At 39.1% G+C, this 20,801-nt stretch overlaps 1 protein-coding gene across 3 annotated transcripts in view; it reads left to right on the top strand.

Moving 5' to 3' along the window:
* Positions 1 to 20,801, top strand: part of LOC130918083 (CD166 antigen homolog A-like) — a 109,088-nt gene that overhangs the window by 76,737 nt on the left and 11,550 nt on the right. The window contains exons 6-13 of one of the 3 annotated variants that reach the window (XM_057839974.1): positions 4,928 to 5,101; positions 6,287 to 6,411; positions 6,505 to 6,637; positions 6,908 to 7,020; positions 7,114 to 7,240; positions 9,476 to 9,597; positions 16,333 to 16,465; positions 20,747 to 20,776. In XM_057839974.1, coding sequence (XP_057695957.1) covers positions 4,928 to 5,101; positions 6,287 to 6,411; positions 6,505 to 6,637; positions 6,908 to 7,020; positions 7,114 to 7,240; positions 9,476 to 9,597; positions 16,333 to 16,465; positions 20,747 to 20,776 — 957 coding nt within the window. Of the gene's footprint in view, positions 1 to 4,927; positions 5,102 to 6,286; positions 6,412 to 6,504; positions 6,638 to 6,907; positions 7,021 to 7,113; positions 7,241 to 9,475; positions 9,598 to 16,332; positions 16,466 to 16,543; positions 17,140 to 20,746; positions 20,777 to 20,801 lie in introns of those variants that run through there. The other 2 variants (XM_057839976.1, XM_057839975.1) reach the window with 2 other exon arrangements.

Below are 20,801 nucleotides of genomic sequence, written 5' to 3'. Positions count from 1 at the left end.
TTTTAATACATGCAAGCACACATGAACCCCCACACAGACACACACACCTTCAAGCTATACTGATCTTCTGCAAATGAAACATTTAAGATTTTATGATGGCAGTAATATAAGACGGCCCTGATTATAAAACGACCCCCTCTTTTTCAAGACTCAAGTTTGAAAAAAGATTTTTTGAACACCAAATTAATTTTTATACAGAAAATAATTACAGTACATCTGAAACAAATGATTATAACAATATATTTGAGAGAAAAAGCATGTTATTTTGCCTCATTCAAATCTTAATATCTGAACATTTAAATGTGTAAACTAAAGTGCAATCACATTCGTAAATGAATGGCTTCTGGTTTTTGAAATGTAAATAAACAAATCTATTGTGATAAAACAACGAAATTGCAATAACTGCATTAACCATCAAACTGAGGTCTAACTGGAACTGTAGTCTTGAAACAAATCTGAATAAGGAAAAACATTGCAATAAAGTAATGCAAACTGGTTAAACTTGAGAGTAGCTGAGATCTGTCATGACAGAACATTACTCCTCAAGTTCAGCATTCGCGTCAATGATATCTGGCGCCATCTAGCGTCGTGAATGGGTATAATCTCTAGACCCCAAATATAAGACGACTCCCGATTTTTCAGTCTTATTTCAATGCAAAAAACACCGTCTTATATTCGGGCCAATACAGTACTTTATGCTGAATGCTTTACCATCACAAAAGCTATCAGAGTAATCACACACAGACAGACATACAAAATAACCCGACACACTAATTGCTAGATGCAGTCCGTGCCCAATCCACTCATTAAGTTCAGCCGTTTCGACAAGTTTAGAGCCGCTATCCGACTCCACCACATTCATTTAACAGCTAGCATTAGGCTGTGGCCTGGCTACCAATAGAAAGCACTGAAAGTACCCTCTCTGGAAATCGTGAGAACAAGGGAGGACAGCGGGTGAAAGCCTGTCTGGATGCCGCCAAGAGTCTGCTTAATGTCAGGTGAAAGTTTGGTGAACTTCCCTTAAGCCATACTCCATCAAGTTAGCTTGTAGCGTTAGCCACTAATGTTAGCCTACCGGGCTTCTGTTTGTTTGGCTTGCTGATAACCACGTGACTCCATACGTAAGCACACTGACTGCTTTCATAAAGGGGAATGAACATAGCCGAACAACACAGTCAAAGCGGGATGAAAAGACTATATTTTCTTGATTTTTTTAAATTACCGAATTTACCGACATGGTCAAAATTACGTCGGTCACCATGAAGAAATTCGGTTCCGGTAAATTTTCGGTTTACTGCCCTGCTCTAGTCTGTACTCAGCAGAGAAGCAGAGAGAAGTAGAGAAGTGACTTGATTTGACAGAATTTTTTTTCCCGGAGTTTTTTTGCTTTTACCATAGGTTTGTGACGGTATTTAATTACGGTTTTAAATTACCATATTTTTCGGACTATAAGTCGCGTTTTTTTTGTTTTTTTGTTTTTTTTTTCATATTTTGGCTGGAGGTGCGACTTATATTCAGGAGCAACTTATGTGTGAAATTATTAACACATTATGATATTTCACATATTATTTTGGTGTTTTGGAGTGACACTGATGGTTTGGTAAACTTGTTAGCATGTTCTTTATGCTATAGTTATCTGAATAACTCTTAATAGCTCTGGCCATGTTCGCGTTCTGCCTTTGGCAATATGTGTTCAATTGGATTATTGACTTTTTTATATTGAAATGCATGCTTTTAGTTTGTGGCGCTTTCACGCCCACGCACTCGCACTTGTTTACGTGAAGAAGAGCGCTCACACGCCAGGAGAAGACGGACAGTCTCACGTAGCTGTGAGTGAGTGGGCAAGTTAGTGAGAGAGAAACACGGCTGCGAACCTATGTTGATTGTTTATGCTTTAAAAATATCTCTACAGAGGCAACGCCTGTGTGTATCATCTTTTCTGTTGTTGTTGTGTTTTCCACCCGCGATCGGACACTTAGAGCCAGTTGTGTGGTTGTTTGAACGATGTGCTAATTCTAGCGAACGCATGCTAACCGTTTATGTCACTGGTGTCAAACTGACTCCATAAAGGGCCAAGTGGGTGCAGATTTTCTTTCCAACCTCTTCTTGACCAATGAAGAGGACACCTTTTGACCAATCTGATCTCTTACATGGGTAATCAGTTAAACTTTGTCAGGTGCTGCTTGTTTCAACAGAAAAATCATTGGTTAAACTTTTTCCGCGGTATCGGTTGGAACCAAATCCAGCACCCACTTGGCCCTTTGTGGAACTGGTTTGACCCCTATGGTTTATGTCATTGCTGTAAGAGCACCTAATTATCATTTATTAGTTACTAATTATTATTTATTTATTAATTGATTCAGCAAATTATACGGACGTCCAGCATCGTCATTTGGGAGTTCGCCGTATAGCCAGGACCGAGCCGTAGCGTCCTGGTGAGGACAGTATATTCACATTTCGTTGTTCATGCACTGTACTTATTATTAAATTGCCTTTCAAGATGACATATCTGTTCTATGTGTTGGATTTTATCAAGTAAATTTCCCCCAAAAATGCGACTTATACTCCGGTGCGACTTGTGTTTTTTTTTTTCTCTTCGTTGGGCATTTTATGGCAGGTGCGACTTATACTCAGGTGCGACTTGTAGTGCGAAAAATACGGTACATAACTTACATAACTAGAAAACTCACCATCCATCCTCATAGCTTCTGCTATGGCGTTCCATGCAGCTTCCTTTTTAATATTGTCCTTATAAAAAGGATCTGCTGAATCGTAAATCACTTTGTGACTTTCCACTTCCATGATGAAGCATTCTTCATCAATGTTCGCTGGTGTTTAAACTGTGAATAAACACCCGGCCTGTTGACTCCAGACTCCGCCCATTTTGACGGATGCGTCTCTGGCAAAAATAGAAAAAAGTCCAAACCATCTGGCGGACTCCAGCACGTCGGAGATTGTCCGCAGTCAATTCGTAGCGCTGACTTTCCGGTATAATTGGAACAATAGGATAGAATGGACACGGTGTTACATCTTGCCGGGCCCTGACCGCAAATGCGTCCGGTATGATTTGGCCTTAAGAAACTAAATTGGTGAAAGGCCGTCCTCATGATGGGTGTGAACAAACGCCCTCACCCACTGCAGCCCTTTGTGGAATAGTTTTTCCACCCCTGAGCTAGATACGCTAAATCAGGGTGCCTAAGTCCTGTCCTCGAGAGTCCCTATCCAGCTTGTTTTCCATGTCTACCTCCTCCAACACATGTGAATCATTTAATCAAGATTGGTATCAGGGACCTGCAGATGAGCTGATCATTTGATTCATATGTGTTAAAGGAGGGAAAACAAGCTGGATAGGACTCTGGAGGACTGGACTTGGGCACCCCTGCTCTAGATGCAAACGGTGGGACAAAATCAGTCGTATTTTTTGTGATTGACCAGTCACCAATCCCTGATTATGAAAAAAGCTCTGATGCACCTTTAATATATATAAGATAATGAGGAAGGGTGGACAGCAGTGTCGTTTTTGGCAGCCCTTTTTATTTTTGTCTTAGTCTTTTGGAGGATAATACTTATTAGTCTTAGTCATATTTTAGTCATCTTGAAATGTATTTTTCTTTTCTAGTTTTAGTTGACGAAAACTCAAGACTAATTTTGTCTAGTTTTGGTCGACGTTTACTTAAAAATGGTTTTGTCTGTAAAATTATAACATTAACATTTTAGTCCCCAAAAAAATAATTAAATAAAGTTTTCCAACTATATTAAATGAACATTGTAAGATAAGCACATATTGTACCGTCTACAAGGACAACGCCAACTTGGTGATAATACACATTTAGCAGGAAAACGGTACATTATTTTCAATTAATTGTACCCACCTGGACGCCACGAGCTGTATGTAAACCAATGTTGTCTGTGAGTTTAAGACGAGGCCCGCCATTAGCATTAGCCTAATGCGAACGCTATGATAATGTTATGAGTTACATTTAGTGTGTGATGATCACTAAGCACAGAAACTTAAGGCCAAAGCAACATTGCATATTCTCTCTGGCCAAGATAAGAAAACAAATCTTACCGTGTGTGCACGCCTAGAGAGCTGCAGCACGTCACATGAGTGACACAACCAGACACTGCTACGATACAGGCTAACTACACATAAAATGTCAAACATTGTGAACATGTGACAGAAACTATTACACATTTTCGTTTCGTTCTCGTCTCTTCAGACGAAAACTGGCATTCGTGTCATGTTTTAGTCTCCCAAAACACCGTTTTTAGCTCGTAATCATTTCGTCATTGTCATGAAAAATGTGTTTGTTGACAAAATATTTACGTTGACGTCATCGTTGACGAAAACAAAACTGGTGGGCAGTTTGGAATATTCACATTTGATTGGCTAAAATAGTAATGCACTGATTAAATGTCTACCCGCACTAAGGTTGATCATTTGCGAGAAATACTGGCTTTTATTTACATCTATCTCCACTATTTTACATCAGAATAATCAAATTCTATGTTTTTTCAGTTTATTAAATCATATTCTTCCCACTGGGATGGACATGATAATGGTGTTGTCTTTCCCTTTAAAATACTGCTGTTTCTAAGCTTACTCTTCAATCTCCTGTTGAATTGTTTAAAATTGAATGCTGGGTCCAATATTATTCAATATTGAATCCAGTAGATCCACATTTGCCCATTGTTGTGGTTTGTTCGTATATCGTTGTTTTTTTTTTTGTTTTTTTTTGTCCTAGTCCAGAGTTCCCATTGGAGTCTATTTGTAGTGCATGTTAAAGGAGAGTCAACAGAATTTTCACATGGGGGCTTAAGTAATTAAATATGTCATTAAAAAGTGCCAGAGTTTGACTTTGTGTATTGGGATGGTGCTCCTGTGTGCTTTGGGGGCTCTCTGGCAGCTTGTTGTTTATCGGCACAGGTGTTTCCATCCGAGCCTCAGTGCAGGTGGACCCCGTGAGCGGCCTGTCGAGCACCTCCTCCACGTTGGAGTACTCAGCCACGAAGGATGACACCGATGCCCAGTTCTCCTGCAGCGTTCAGCATAACTTGGGCATACAGCTGGAGTCATCTGCACTCACCTTCACCGTCACATGTGAGTTGTTTAACTTCTCTCATTTTAGACACAAAAAGGAATGTTTCTTTGTATTTCATCATCTTGACTGGAAAAATAAGTCTGACTTGTGTTCACCTTCCTTGACTGAATTATTTTTTTTTATACAACCCAACTCTGTTAAGCAGGTAATCTGAAAGAAGAAAAAAAAGCCGAGACTTTTGGTCTTAAGTGTTGCAGGGATGAGCAGCGAAATAAGATTAATGCAGAAGCTGCATTAAATATTGAAGCTGCTTGCTTGGCATGGCCTCCAAATAAGATGGTGTACTTTTCACACCAGGGAGCCTGAGAGTTTGTTGTCAAAGACACAAACTACTGTAAATTATGCTTCATGTTTTTCAGTCATTTTTGCTTGCTTTTTGTGTCTCTCAAAACATTGTCAGTGGTCAGAATTATTCTTTAAAAAAAAAAAAAAAAAAAACGTTGTCTATGGTAAAAAGCAGTGCCCTCACTCAACAATTATGGCTCCATCCAAAAACATTTGTATTTACAGTGTTATTACACTCAAACCCTGTTTAACTGAGGATATTCACTAGTGATGCACGATAATGCATTTTTCAACCAAGACCAAGTATTAGGCTGAGGGTGCCAGTACTTTTGTCCGGCCCATTTTTTGAGTTTTGTGTAAAATGATAACGATTAAATTTTTTTCTTCATTCTCTTTTGTGTTTTTTCATTGCAAGAAAATAAACACATGAAGATATTACTACCAAAGCATTTGTAATTGCAATCATTTTCTGGCAGAAATTGAGCATTAGCTGACAGCATTGCAGGGGTGCCAATACTTTCAACCAGCAGTGTAGATGCATGTGATAAGTAGTAATGATGTCACAAGGACGAGAAGCCAATCTCTGATACTCGCATTTGATTGGCTAATATAGTACCGCCATTGATAAAATGTCTGCCCCCATTTCGAGCGGCCACTTTCAGGAAATACTGACTTCTGTTTACCTTTTCCTCCACTATTACGTATCAGAAAAATTGAATTCCCAATATTAGAAATTCAAAGAACAAGATTCTTTCCACTGGGATGCACAAAATAACAGTGTTGTCTACATTTTTTAAGTTTGAACATAATTGCTAAAAATGTGCAATGTGCAAAAAAATATGTGGTCCTCAGTTGTAGAGAAATAGCATTAAACTGTATTTCGTTAATCCTCATTCCAGACTCCACGGAGAACATTGTGCTGCAGGTGCTTGCCCCAGAACCTCTGGTGGAAGGGGAAAACGTGACCCTCAAGTGCGTAGCGGACGGCAATCCGGCACCAACCAGCTTCAACTTCCACCTGAAGGTGTACTAATGAGCCTTCAGTGAATGACCTGTAATGAATCTGTCTGATCATGTCCCGACAATCAGTGGCTTTTGTGTGTGCGCGTGTTTCCAGGGTGAAGTGGTTCCTGTGAAAAACACTGATAGATACACCCTCACTGCTGTCTCACGTGATATCACCGGTGAATACAGATGTTCCCTAATTGACAACCCAGCCATGATGGCATCCAAGAACATCACAGTCAATTGTAAGACGTCACGCTGTGCTTTTCCTCAAAATGGTTCCATCAGTGCTGTCATTTTTCTCCTTTTTTTGGAGCCTCTGGTGTTGCTGTCGGGAGTGAAGTATGTTTGCCCCGTAATGTTCAGATCTCTTGGTCTCACCCGCTTTGTTGTGTCAGCCTCCGCTAATAAGCTAAGGCGCAGTGAGAGGAGTGTAGTTAATAATAGAAATATCTCCAAGCTTGTCAGAGCTGCGAGCCGTCGTTTCTCCACCCTCTCACCTCTTTCTCTTTTAGACTTAGACATCAATTTAAACCCCTCTGGGAAGATCATCAAGACAGCCGGGGAGGCCTTGGAGCTATCTTTCCAGATCGACTCTTCGGGGGAATCAAAAGTCTCCTGGACCAAGGTAAAAAAGTATAACAACTCTTGGCGCTGAAAGTGACTGCCATGAAGAATGAGTTTGTTCTTGAAATGAAAACTACTGTTTTTATCTAATCAGGACAATGTCAAGATGGACAAAGAGCCCACGTTTAACAAGCTGCAGTACTCGGATTCTGGCCACTATGAGAGTGAAGTGAAGATGGGTGCACTTACCGAGAAAGCTTCTTTTGACTTGATTGTTGAAGGTAAGTTCATAACACAACACACATTGCTGGTGTAGTATACTACATATATATGGTAAATTCTAATGATGGTCTGTGGCCCTCTAATGTGCTATACCAGTCCCTCTCTAATAATGCGGCGTGTTTCCCCAGGGGGCGCAAAGCTATTGGGGGGGGGGGGGGGGCATATGACCTTGGGTAACATAGTTTTTTGCCATACTAGAATAAAGAGTAATTGCACATCCACTCAGTGGGTGGCAGTGGCGCTGTCATTTTTAGAGTGTGTGCAGTATTTTTGCTCCAAACAAGAGCACACAGCTAAGAGCAGGAGACATGAAGTGCATTGAACAAAACCTTCAGCGACACCATGAAACAATATCTGACAGGGATGTCGGAGATGTCTCCCGAAAGCCGAGACGATAAAATATGACAAAGCATATGTAGCGTTTCGCTTCACTTTTAATAATAATACATTTTATTCATAACACACTTTACATTTGAAAAACAAATCTCAAAGTGCACATTACCATGTAAAAGAAAATAAAAAGACTTAGAATAAAAGAGTAAAAGCAAAAATAGAAACATAGATAAAATTAGATAGAAATCAGATAAAATAAGATAAAATTAGCCAGGGTAAGCTTTTTTAAAAAGGTAAGTTTTTAGACCTTTTTTAAAGGCATCCACTGTCTGCGGGGCTCTGAGGTGGTCTGGGAGGGGCGTTCCACAGACGGGGAGCAGCAGCTGTGGGAGACGCGGAAAGACCAATATGTTTACTGTGTCTAAAAATGTTGGCCAAGCCAAATCAATTAAGACATCACTTAAAGACATTACACCCCAATCACATTAATTAGCCGCTTAATTGTTTTCAGCGAAAATGTGCCAACGATTAACAACAATCGTCCTACTGAACAACAACAATTGTGAGTGCTAGATCAGTAAAAGGGGGGTGTGACAGAAAATAATTAAGAAGCACTGTGCTATACAATGGACAACCGTCACTAACGTTATTGCAAAATAGCAAAATAATTGATGGCCGTTGAATTTGCATTGGTGGGAAACAAATCACTCACGGTAGGTAAAGCACCATTTTCATGGATTGAAATAAATTTAATGAATTATTTGAAAGGAAAACTTTTTTTTTTTTTTTAATCTGAAAAAAAAAGAACCGGGCCCCTAGTATGTGGGGAAATGATATAAAGAGTATTTTTAATGGCCCATGCACGTCTTATGTACTGTACTATTAAACTAAATTTAAGGGTCTTTGCACCGCTAGTGTACAAAAAAAGAGTCACTATTTTTAAGGAAATAGATAATACATTTTGGGGGACAACAACTAAACTATATAAGGTCTTGGAGTCTTTATTTTTTTCGTATTTTAATATCTTTTAACTATGGAAAAAGTCTGCATGTGAGCCAAAAGTGAGCATTGACTAAACAACAGGTATTATCTGACTAAATTCCCTCACAAAGTAAAGAAGGCCATCTAGCGGTCACAAAACAATTATGAATTGCTCGTGGGCTAATGTGGCCAAGTTACAGCAGACGTGAGCGGTGAACATAATTGGTTGTACAGTGTTTTCAGTGATGACCGGTCACCGATTCCCCAAAATCTATCAAACCGGCCTGCCGATCGACTGGTGCACCTTTACCATTTGGCCTGTTGTTCTCCATTTTAGTGTTAATTAAATTAAATAATATTTGATCATAATAACAGTATTTCTTAGCTGCTGCTGCTTATACTCTGGTGTGACTTAAAGTCCAAAAATATGGTAAATTCCTTCCGTGACCGTGACTGTTATTAAAATGAAGAATCACTCACGATTAGCACAAATTAGCAAGCCCTCTCATTTTTGCATATAAATAGACGCAGAGTCAAAAATGATCCATTGTGATTTCGCGATATTTTTGTGCCCAGCTGTCCAGGAGCTGTTGCCAGGCAACGAGCTGAGACTCCACAAAGTCCCTGACAGCTCTGCACTTAAAGTGGAAGGAGACAGGATTAAGGAACTGAAGTCCTTTTTACTAATTAGTCTGCTTTTCTTAGTCTGTTATCAATGCTGTTTCACAACAAAACGAGGTCTCCCAAAGTGATAGGATGACAGTTTCAATCATCTCGGTGAAAAAGAAAGTGATGACTCCAGCTTTTGCTTTGGAGTCTTTACTTTAAATTTTGACGTGTGTGAGTATTTTTGTGTGTGTGTGTTTATTAAAGTGGGGGGGGGGGGGGGGGCACATCTCAATAACAGCATCCCGTTGCAGGCGCTCCAGTGATCAAACAGCTGTCCAAACAACGTAGTGAAGATGGTCAACATAAAGTCTTGATTTGTGAGGCCGAGGGCTCCCCAAAGCCATCTGTTTCTTGGAGCATCAATGGCACCTCGGTATGTACACGCACACATAGTAGAAGCAGCAAGGGAGATCCTATTAATTCCTTCCTTAGGAAACTAAATAAGCAATAGTAAAAGGAGTGTTCTGATCAATAAATATTTTCCTCGTCATGGGCCTGCAAAACCATTCGTTCATTCGCTGCCATCCCTCCCACTTTAAACGGGATTGAACGTCTACGGCCGGTAGTGGCTGAAAATGCCAGGCAATGAGGTAATTTTGAGACATTTAAGGTCATTTACCTGTTCATTTTCAGTTACTTCCTGTTGATTTTGGGGTATTTTATGGGTCCCTTCCTGTTTATTTTGAGTTACACAACAGGAAATGACCTGGGAATCACCCAAATGAATAGGCAGTGACTCGAACTCAATAGAAAATGACCTGTAAATGCCCTAAAATGAACAGCAAGTGATCTGTAAATGCCCTGAAAATCGGACAAAATGACTGTGAATGCTCTGGTTTCGAATGAACGAATGTTCCCAGTCTAAATGGACTGGCCGTCGAGCAACGTCATTGCAGCCTTAGAGTTACCTGAGACAGTATTATGGTGGAAGATTTTGGTAGCAGGTTGTGTTGGGGCAATTGGGGTTTGTGCTTTTGCCAATTTGCAAGCGCTTTAGGAGTTGGGGATCGTGTTGTGGCAGTTTGCATTCTTGCGTTTTTCTTTTGCATTCGCGTTGCGAGCCATTTGCATTCGTGCTGTGGCACTCGGGATTCGTGCTTTTGCCAACTTGCAGTCAAGTGGGAGTCGTATTGTGTCAGCTTGGATTCATGCTTTTTGTCTTTTGCAAAGCGTTTGCAAAAGGGGTTTGTGCTTTTTTCTATTTGCAAAGTGTTTGGAGTTTGCATTTCGCCTGACCCCTCTTTGTCACCGTACTTTTCCCCGATTTGATGAAGAAAGTAATTGAAATGTTCCACATTAAGCAAGCTTGCCTATTACCTGATTTGTTTTGATGTTTTTTTTTCCTTTGGAGACATATGGTATTACACTAGACTAGATGTATATTAGGAATCAATCATATCAGACATGTTACATCACACTGCCCACATGAGACAAGAGCATCGTTCTTTTAATCTGTTTTCTATATTAACATTAAATGATGAGATTTCAAGCAGAGTCTATTTCTATATTTAATGTAATGTTATTTATTTGTAAGAGCAAAAATGAGAAAAATTGACAGTAATGAAGAATGCCTAATCCAATTTTATATTTGAAGGCTTGCAAATAGTGATCATGCTTCTGTGCAACTGACGACGATAGAGGTCCAGTCCAGTTGAACTGGGAGAGGCCGGCAGCGAAGGATCACTGCTAGCCCTCCCAGTCCAACTGGATTGGACATCTACCACTGTAAATGGCAGACAATGAGTTATCAAGGATTTCAAACTCAGGTTATCGAGGGGCTACTGGAATTAGAGACTGGGTGTGTCTGCAAGGATTCCCCAAAAAAAGGGACTAATGTTACTAATTCACTGTGGCTAACTCATAGGCAAAGGTTAGCATTAGCTTGAGCTATGGTAAGCCGTAAAAAGTTCTACAAAAAAATGATCATTCTAAATTCCTTATCTAGTTAACTTGTATTTATACATTTAAAAAAAAAAATTGTACTATTTTTTTTTTTTTTTTAAATAATTATCTATTTTCCTTTAAATGCTTAGTGCTGATTACAGGATTTATTTATTTTTGTTCAATTCATTATTTTGATATAGATAATTATATATTTGTTTATTATTATTTATATGTTTGTTATTGCTCATGGCAAAATATATACGCCAGCCGCTAGGGGTGTGACAAAAAATCGAAATGGTGATATATCTTGAAACTTTGTATCCCAAAAGGTTATCGATATTGCTCCTGTCAAGAATCGAGATATCGTTTTAACCCTTTTTTGCCAAACGTATCACATTTGATACACCTAAAATGTTTCAGATTCAGAATTTTGACAATTCTTTTTGGAGAAAAAAAAAAAAAATTGATGGATGCAAGTCAACACATGCATCTGCAGGTTCCATGAGAAAAACAGACAGGATTTAGCAAGGATTATCAGAGATATCAGAGTGCTTATTACACATATTCATTTTTGACTTTTCTTTTAACAAATTTGAATTTTTTTTTCAAATTTTGGGATTCTCTGATAATTGCTTCATGTTGCAGGTATTTAATTAAAAAGGTGTCAATTAAAAAAAAAAAAAAAGGCTGCCAATGACGGTGCTCGACGCCCAATCCATTTAGACTGGGAACGTTCGTTCATTCAAAACCAGAGCATTCACAGTCATTCGGTCCGATTTTCAGGGCATTTACAGATCACTTGCTTTTCATTTTAGTGCATTTACAGGTCATTTCCTGTTCAGTTTGAGTCCCTGCCTATTCATTTGGGTGATTCTTAGGTCACTTCCTGTTCTGTAACGCAAAATAAACAGCAAGTGACCCATAAAATACCCCAAAATCAACAGGTAAATGACCTTAAATAGTCCAAAATTACTCATTGCCTGGCATTGGCTCCCACTGACAACCATAGACGTTCAATCCGTTTGAAGTGGGAGGGATGGCCACCCTCCCAGTTCAAATGGATTGTACGTCTACTAGTGATAAATTTGTTCCAATTCACAGCAGAAGCTTGTTTTTCTCTTTATTAGTTTTCCGTTGAAAATCCTAGAATGATTCATGACGAATGTATCAAAAATCGTTGTATCGCTATATCGTCAGATCATCGTTATCGTGAGCTATGTATCACAAATCGTATCGTATCGTGAGGTACCAAGAGGTTCCCTCTCCTACCAGCCGCACTGCAGTTTGATATCAAATTGGGAGTCACAGAATTTTGTCCTTCGGGCACTAATTGGCCCCCATGCTGCAAGTGTGAGACCTTTTGAATCATGAATTGGATCTCCATCACCGCCATCGGCAGTGAACGTTGGCAGCATGGTTCTAATACAGAAATGAGCAGAGATTACCTCAGAAGGCATCAAGAAAAGAGATACTCTTATCCGAATTTCCTGAAGTCATTGTCGCTCGTACCTTACTTGGTTGCAGAGTGCACTTATTTTTTCTATTGCGCACCTTGCACGTTTTTAGCGTTTCTCCCCTGAAGCCATCACACCTGTGCACATATCCGGTCCTGGCCTTTTGAGGCAGGTGCTCTGTTAAAAAAAAAAAAGTAAACAATAAGCCTAATTTCTTCCAGACTTGAACATGTAGGTGTCACGGGGGGGGAAAATCCCCTTTTTTTTTGTTTCTGCGATGAGTGCACCTGTATACCGGCTGACAGTACAAGATCAGCAGGGGCTGAGTGAATTGCTAACACAACCCGAGGGACTTTGGGCTGAAAATCTATTTGTGCAGGATCATTTTCATTCCTTTTAGTCCGAGCTGAACTCAACCCGGGGGTGATAATAAACCATGTCCATGCATCACGATGTTCTGTATCTTTCTAAATGGCTTGTTTAATTACACCACATCTTTTGAAAGAAGATGTAAACACAAGCCTCAGTAATGGATATTCAAAGTGCAATGTTCTTACATCCTCCATGAAGTGTATACAGTGTATTGATTAGTCTTTGGTGGGTTGGTTTTTCCTGCGAGGATTTGGCAATTGCAAGTGTGTACTTGAACACAAAGCTCTTGCTGGACAACATCTCCTCCTAGTGGTGCTTCAAATGACTTGCCATGTTGTAAAAACAAATGTGAACCCCATTTCTTGGGTTATATATACGTCAGGACTCAAGGTAATTGAAAATGTTGGATATCCTTTTTCAGTACTATCCTAAAATACACCTAAACACATAATAAGACACTCTTACACCCACCTTAAAAAAGTATCTTAAGAAATAGGACACTTTTATGGAGCATCACATTGAATATGGAAATGACTACAGAGCTATTAAAAAGTTTTGTTAACCCTCTATATGCACGTGACTGTTTTTGGTCATTTAAGAAGAAGAAAAAAAGAAAAACCTGGTGGCACATAAATGGACATCACATTTTGGGTTATGCAGGCCACAATATTAACATTTGATACAGTGGGGCAAATAAGTATTTAGTCGACCACTAATTGTGCAAGTTCTCCCACTTGAAAATATTAGAGAGGCCTGTAATTGTCAACATGGGTAAACCTCAACCATGAGAGACAGAATGTGGGGAAAAAAAACAGAAAATCACATTGTTTGATTTTTAAAGAATTTATTTGCAAATCATGGTGGAAAATAAGTATTTGGTCCATACCAAAAGCTCATCTCAGTACTTTGTGATGTACCCTTTGTTGGCAATAACGGAGGCCAAACGTTTTCTGTAACTCTTCACAAGTATGAAGTATGTTTACGTTAAATAATACCATACTTAAGGTTAGGTTATAATATATAATATATATAATACATTACTTAACATTAATTCACATATACATTAGTGCATTAATAAATAGTTATTAATGTATACTGGTACTAGTAAGTGATTATGGTATTTTAAAATGAGAAACATTGCTCTGTGAGTCCTTGGGTGCTGCTAACCTAACCTGAAGTATGGTATTATTTCACGTGAACGTACCTCATAATTATTACTTAACCTTAATTAACCATTACTGAATGTTTTTTGGACCCTTATCGTAAAGTGGAGCACATGTGTCCCTTAACTAAGAAATTATAAATGCTTAAGTTCCCCCCACTCAACCTTTATTAACCATTACTGAATGTGTTTTGGACCCTTATTGTAAAGTGTAGCACATGTGTCCCTTAACTAAGAAATTATAAATGCTAAGTTAACAAACCCTAACCCTTAACCCTAACCCTATATATATTTTTAATTTTACTAAACCATTAGTTACTGTCTGGTTATGCATTAACTAATGCATTAAAGAGCATACGACACGAGAAAAAAAGTCTTAAATGGCATTATTATGTGAATTAGAATCATATTTTGAGACGATTCGACTATATACAACAATTTAGCAAAGCACAGATGACAAGAAAATAGCCTTTTAATCTGCCAGTTAGCCACGCCTACCATTATAGGGCTTTAGCGTCCCCAACAGGTGGATGACGTCAGCGGTAGACTGGTCTCATCGATTTTACTATTCAGCCCATTGAGGGGGAATTATTCAGAACGAGGAAAACGCGACGAAGAAAGCCGCCAAATGTCATTGTTTCAGTCTCTCTACTCCAATATTTTTACAGGATATTCTTTTTATCCAAGTATTTTTCCCCAATAGCAATATAAATGGCTTGAGAAGGACCAGTCAGCCCGTCGAGGGAGAACTATTCAGAACGAGGAAAACGCGACGAAGAGAGCAGCAAAATGTCATTGTTTCTGTCTCTTTACTTCAATATTTTTACAGGATATTCTTTTTATCCAAGTATTTTTCCCCAATAGCTATATAAATGGCTTGAGAAGGACCAGTCAGCCCGTCGAGGGGGAACTATTCACAATGAGGAAAACGCGACGAAGAGAGCGGCAAAATGTCATTGTTTCTGTCTCTTTACTTCAATATTTTTACAGGATATTCTTTTTATCCAAGTATTTTCCCCAATTGCTAAATAAATGGCATGGTCATGACAAATAACAGTCTTGTGCTGAATGGAATATGAAATAATAAAAATGCATTTATTCAGGACGACATGGCAAAATTACTCCATAATGGTCAAAACTGTCGACTTCACCTTTACTGTCGCACCTCCCGAACTATATTTTATGACACCTAAATCGGACATATGTCATTTCCCTTCCCCGGCTTCGGAGAATGTAAACAAACCAGAAGGCGTGACAGCTAGCCGACATGCTAACCCGAACCGAGTGATGTTTCAAAGTCTTCAAAGCGGAAAATCACACATAACTATCCTGGATTATTTGACATGACGACCCGGTTGTCTATTGTCGTCGCGGATCGGCAAACCGCCCGGCGGAGAGCAATTTACAGTTCGTTCCCCGGAGGAGGGTGGCTGGAGTTGTTGTGCAGCTAACGGGCTGCTGCTAATGAGCATTAGGAGAGCTTTTTACATGCCTATCAATGATCAAACGTAAGTAGTCCTTCATTTAAAGGAAGTTTGTAGTGTTTACTTTGTAATCGCTGTATTCGTATTTGACATAATACAAAACAAGATGTTTACTCACTTCCTCGTAAGTCCAATGGTCCCACAGTAAATATCCACGGTGAATGGGAACCTTTTGAAACTCCAAAAAGGCGCATACGCCTCTCCCTCATACAGAATGATTTTTCTGCAGCCGTTTGGCTGGCGTGATGCGAAAAATAAACGTATTAATCCGCAAAATCAGCTGAATCATTCGTCCCCATACACAACAGTACGCTGTATAGTGAAGAGGACGTCTTCTACCGTACACGTCACAGCGCCCTCCTCCTCAATGCAAGACCGAAGCCGGAAGTCACTCATTTTCCTGGCGCGGGATTCAAAAAACTAAATAAATATAGCGATCGCCTCCACACACATCCAAGCGGTCCATATCATTCAGGAGCATAAAATACCGCGTGTATTATGAAATAAACATGCTTTTTCGTGTCACAGGCACTTTAACTAATGCATTAACTCATGTTAATTAATATATTAATAAATGTTAGATAAGCAATTATATTAATTATTTTAATGTTACTTAAACATTAATTCTTGTCTAAAAATGCATTAACTAATGTTAAGGGACCCTTACTGTAAAGTGTTACCCAAATGTAATATATTACTTGTCAGAAAAGTTCCACTGAAAAGGCAAATAAACTGCTATTTTTTTCCCACAGCTTGATGAAAGTCCCTTCATCAACGGCAAGGTCACACACAAAATCACAATTGTGCCCACTGTCAACCTGACCGTCTCATGCACCGTGTCCAATGAGTTTGGTGTGGACACGCGAGACATCATTGTGTCCTCTCGTAAGTACGGCACATTCTGCCAGGCACTGTCATTCACTAACCTACTCTCATCTTGCTTTCCTGCCACCCTCGACACAGCTAACCAACTCTTCGCATGCTGACCGGATATGACACTAATCATGTTCACTTTCTTTTGTAGCTTTCTTTTCCTTTGACTAGAAATTTTTGGCAAGGGAAAAATGCAAGCAATGAAACACTATGGGCAAAAGTATTGAGACATAATGAAGACAAGAAGCGACCATGGTAGAAAATTTTATATCTTCTCTTTAGGTTATCCCAAAGGCCTTTGTCCTCTCCTGTTAGGGTTATTATATCTTTGTGATGTTTAAAATAATAAATCATTGGCTGCCCCTCCCAGTTCAAATGAATTGGCCACAGTCAATGGTGGCCAATGAGTTAAATCATGAAAAAAAAACTGTTTAGGGAATGTTAAAAAAAAATTGGAGGTAATACTAGAGGACCACTGATCACAGTTTTCTGGCCATCACCAATTTTTAAAAAAGGCTACTCTAAAAAAAAGGCGATCTTGACTTTTGCTGATCTAGATTTTCAATTGGCTGCGTGCACCTTTGACATTCTATCGTAAAATGTTGACCATTATCTATCTATAAAACCTTTTACTGTTTTCAAACAAAAAAAGAAAATATGAAAACATTTCTTTCTAAACTTCTAAATTCAAAATTTCAAAAAAAAAAAAAAAAAAAAAAAAAAAAAACAGGATTCCACTTAACAAAAAATAAATCACAAGGTTTATTAAGGAAATTGATCTATTCTTTTTCTAGAGGAGAAAACTAAGGCTAGGTTCATACTACAGGTCTTTATGCACAAATCCGATTTTTTGTCATATCTGTTTTTTTTTTGTGGGTGCCCGTTCAGACTACCTTTGTCCATTGAGACCGTTCAAGTATCACGCATGCGCACTTAATTCGCAGTCTGAGATGCGCTCAGCAAAGAGACCCGCATGCGCAGAAGCATCAAAACAAATTACACATGCTAGCTGTATGTCATTCCAGAGTGATCATATTTTGATTTCCAAAAAGATGACACAAATAACAGACATTAATAATCCCCATTTAGTCTTATACTCAAAGTTTATACGGACTGATAGAACGCATACACGCACACACATGAGCCTTGACGTGTGTGCGTGAAATGACATGGGTGCATCAGTTTGCCCCGACTGAGCCATGTGTGCAATAAAAAAATATTGCTCATTCGGCGCACTGAATGAAAATCGATAATTGTAAGGCTTATTCTTTTCTTCATTTTATTTTTTTATGGCTGTGGTCAAGCCCGCTTCGTGCTTAAAAACAGAGTTCAAGCTAGGCGCTAATGCCTACATGGCTGCCGTCCTCCGTGCCTCTTGCTCTTTGCTGACGTAAAAATTCCGATTGGGAGTCTTGACAGTTTAGACCGCCAGTCACGTTCTGAAAAATGTGGCCCAGATCGGATTTGAACCACATACGAAAGTGACTCAGATCGGATTTGAAATGGTGTACTTCTATGCGACTTGTACCGTTCAGGCCATCAAGTTAATGCCTGACTCGAGTCGGAAAAACACGAAAAAATCGGATTCGCGCATTACGACCTGTAGTATGAACCTAGCCTATGTTATATCAGGTCACGAAGTCTTTCTTTTTCGCATCTTAATACCTTTTACTGCTTAAGCAGTCTGAATGTGAACCAAATGTGAGCATTTACTTAACAAACGGTATTATCTGACTGAATTCACCCACAAAAGGAAAGCCAGATTAATGATGCCATTTAGCGCCTGACAAACGATTACCACACAAAACTATGGAACGTCACTACTTCACTACTTCTCACATAAATGACGCAAGGAGCAGCAGAAATTACAATCATAAACATTGTGTTGGGGGCGCGAATGTATGACAATACCCAACAAGTACACTTGTATGTTCATTTTAGTAACCACGAATGTATGTGACCAAATGCTAGCGGGCTAGTAGTTTGCTACCATTGTGTCTTCCGTTGTATGTTAGCAATAATATTTGCACTATAAGCGTCTGCGAGTGTTCTTAGGTAGGTTTTGTATCCAGTGCTGTCAGTAACGTGTTTACTGTAATCAAATTACTTTTTTCAGTCACGAGTAATCCAACGCGTTTAATTTTCTAAACCAGTAATCTGATTAAATTTAGTTTCCGTAGTGTCTGTGTGTTACTATTTTGTCATTCCCGCATATGGTATGTAGAATAAAGAATATTGTCATGTACGAAAAGTATTTTGAATAAAAAATGCTTGAAACGTTCCCGGTACGTGTTTTCATGATAACGGTTCTAAATACTTCCTGTTTTGGTCTCGAGTCACATGCACTAAGTGTTTTGTTGTGGCCAGGCTGCCAGTGCGGCTGCACCTTCGAGCTGTGTGTTGAGATGTGCGAGGGAATGTTGATTTGTGTACATCCACGAATGAACGTGAGTACTTTTCCTTCATTCTCGAGGGTATCAGCGATAGTTTGGACCCCTTACTTGCGCGGCCGTTTTGTAGCTTTCGTTGCAATGACGGGCAGTCATCGCTCCAACTTGCAAGCATTTTGTACATGATATTCGTGTTGCACATTTTTGCCGTGAGGTGACATGTTCGTTTTGCATCGTTTTTGGGATGTGTTGTAAATCCGATTGAGTCTAAAGTGCTTAGTTGCCGCCACGTTTTGTGGCCATATTGACAGCGCGTGTGTAAGGTGTATTTCCGGGTTGTGCGCGCGCATCCGCGCCCACCTTTGTGTTTATTGCACTGTACGATTCATATGTGTGTTGTTGATTATTGTGCAGTCAATTTGGATTGTTTTACATTGGCACTGATATGCTGATAACCCTAACCCGAAGTTCAGAATTTTTGACATTAGGCTTAATCTTCGAGTGTCGGTTTAATTAGTCGGTGGAGTTGATTTGAACAAATTCCATGCAGTTTGTCAATTATTTGTTAGTTTCAGGGCTCCGGAGTGGCTAAGCTAGCGCGAGTCAATGGTGGTTGAAATCAACTCCATCGACTAATTAAACCTCCGCTAACTCGAAGATTAAGCCTTATGTCAAAAATCCTGATCTCCCACTTTAAATTCAATTATCAGTAAGTCAATTCCACGCGATGACATTTTTCTTTTGTCATTCTTCTGTTGAGGCAGCCAAGGAAGAAAAATTGGTGAAAAGTAACTATGACTTACTTTTGGAGTAACTTAGTTGCTTTGATAATGAAGTAATCAGTAAAGTAACTAGATTACTTTTTTTAGGCGTAATCAGTAATTAAAATTTTCAAGTAATCTGTGACAACACTGTTTGTATTGAAGTACCCCAATAAGTATCGAAAATCGAAAAAATCGTTTTGCAGAAGGAATGTCATTATTTTAACCAAATTTGACAAACTCAGAGTGACATAGTGTTTCTCAGAAGTTCCAAGGTTGGAGATCTTTCAACAGTGTACAAAATCAACAAAATCCCAAAAACGATATATTCCGATTGCTCCCAAACCGTATGTCGGATTTTAACGAAAATTGAAAAATTCATTGTTGCGGTGATTGGCAGTTGTCATGGAAATGTTCACACCGGTGCGCCCCCAAATCAAGCGGCAGATTGACAATCAATGAACTGTTAGTAAGACTACTTTCAAATGTGGTGTTTTTGGAATGTAGTTCGGGCCTTAGAATTGGAGAATTAAAGAATGTGGTCTTCATTTGGGGCTGCAATCTGACATTGAGACTCATTTTTAAAAACATCAACCATTTTTCAGCGGAGAAAAATAAACAACTTGCTGCCCAAGGTGGTAAGTGTGGCACCACTGAATTGTCAGCCAAAATTCATGGAGAAGTCCTGATTTCAAGGTTTCTTATGTGTCGATTTAACAAACCTTGGCATTAACAACCCAGCACAAGTCGTATCCCAAGTTATTGTGAATTTAACCTAGCCAAACAGAACAGACAAACCACAATTTAACATCACAGAATAATTCATGGAATTTTGAACAAAACTTTTATCCACTAAATTTAATGCATCTAATTGTTCAGAGTGTCATGTTTGGATCAATATTAGTTTCATATTGACTGTTTTTTTTTATTGAACGTAGTTTGTCTGAATACTTTTGTCCATCATGTAATCACACACAACTGATACCTGCATGCCACCTTCTCATCTGAAGCTCTTCTCGTGGTACCGTTTCATCCTCTTTTCTGGTAGGACTTTCCTGCATGCAGAAAGTAGAGTAGAAATAGTGCTAGACGTCCTTTTTGCCTTGGTTAGACGTTAATTTTCATTTCATATCTGATTTCAGTATTTGAGGAGGTGAGAGTGGATAAACGAGGTAAGTCGTAGACGTTTTCTTGCTT

This window comes from Corythoichthys intestinalis, chromosome 6 (assembly GCF_030265065.1).
Source record: "Corythoichthys intestinalis isolate RoL2023-P3 chromosome 6, ASM3026506v1, whole genome shotgun sequence".
Taxonomy (NCBI): Eukaryota; Metazoa; Chordata; class Actinopteri; order Syngnathiformes; family Syngnathidae; genus Corythoichthys; species Corythoichthys intestinalis.
This window is presented reverse-complemented; position numbering and strand designations above follow the sequence as displayed.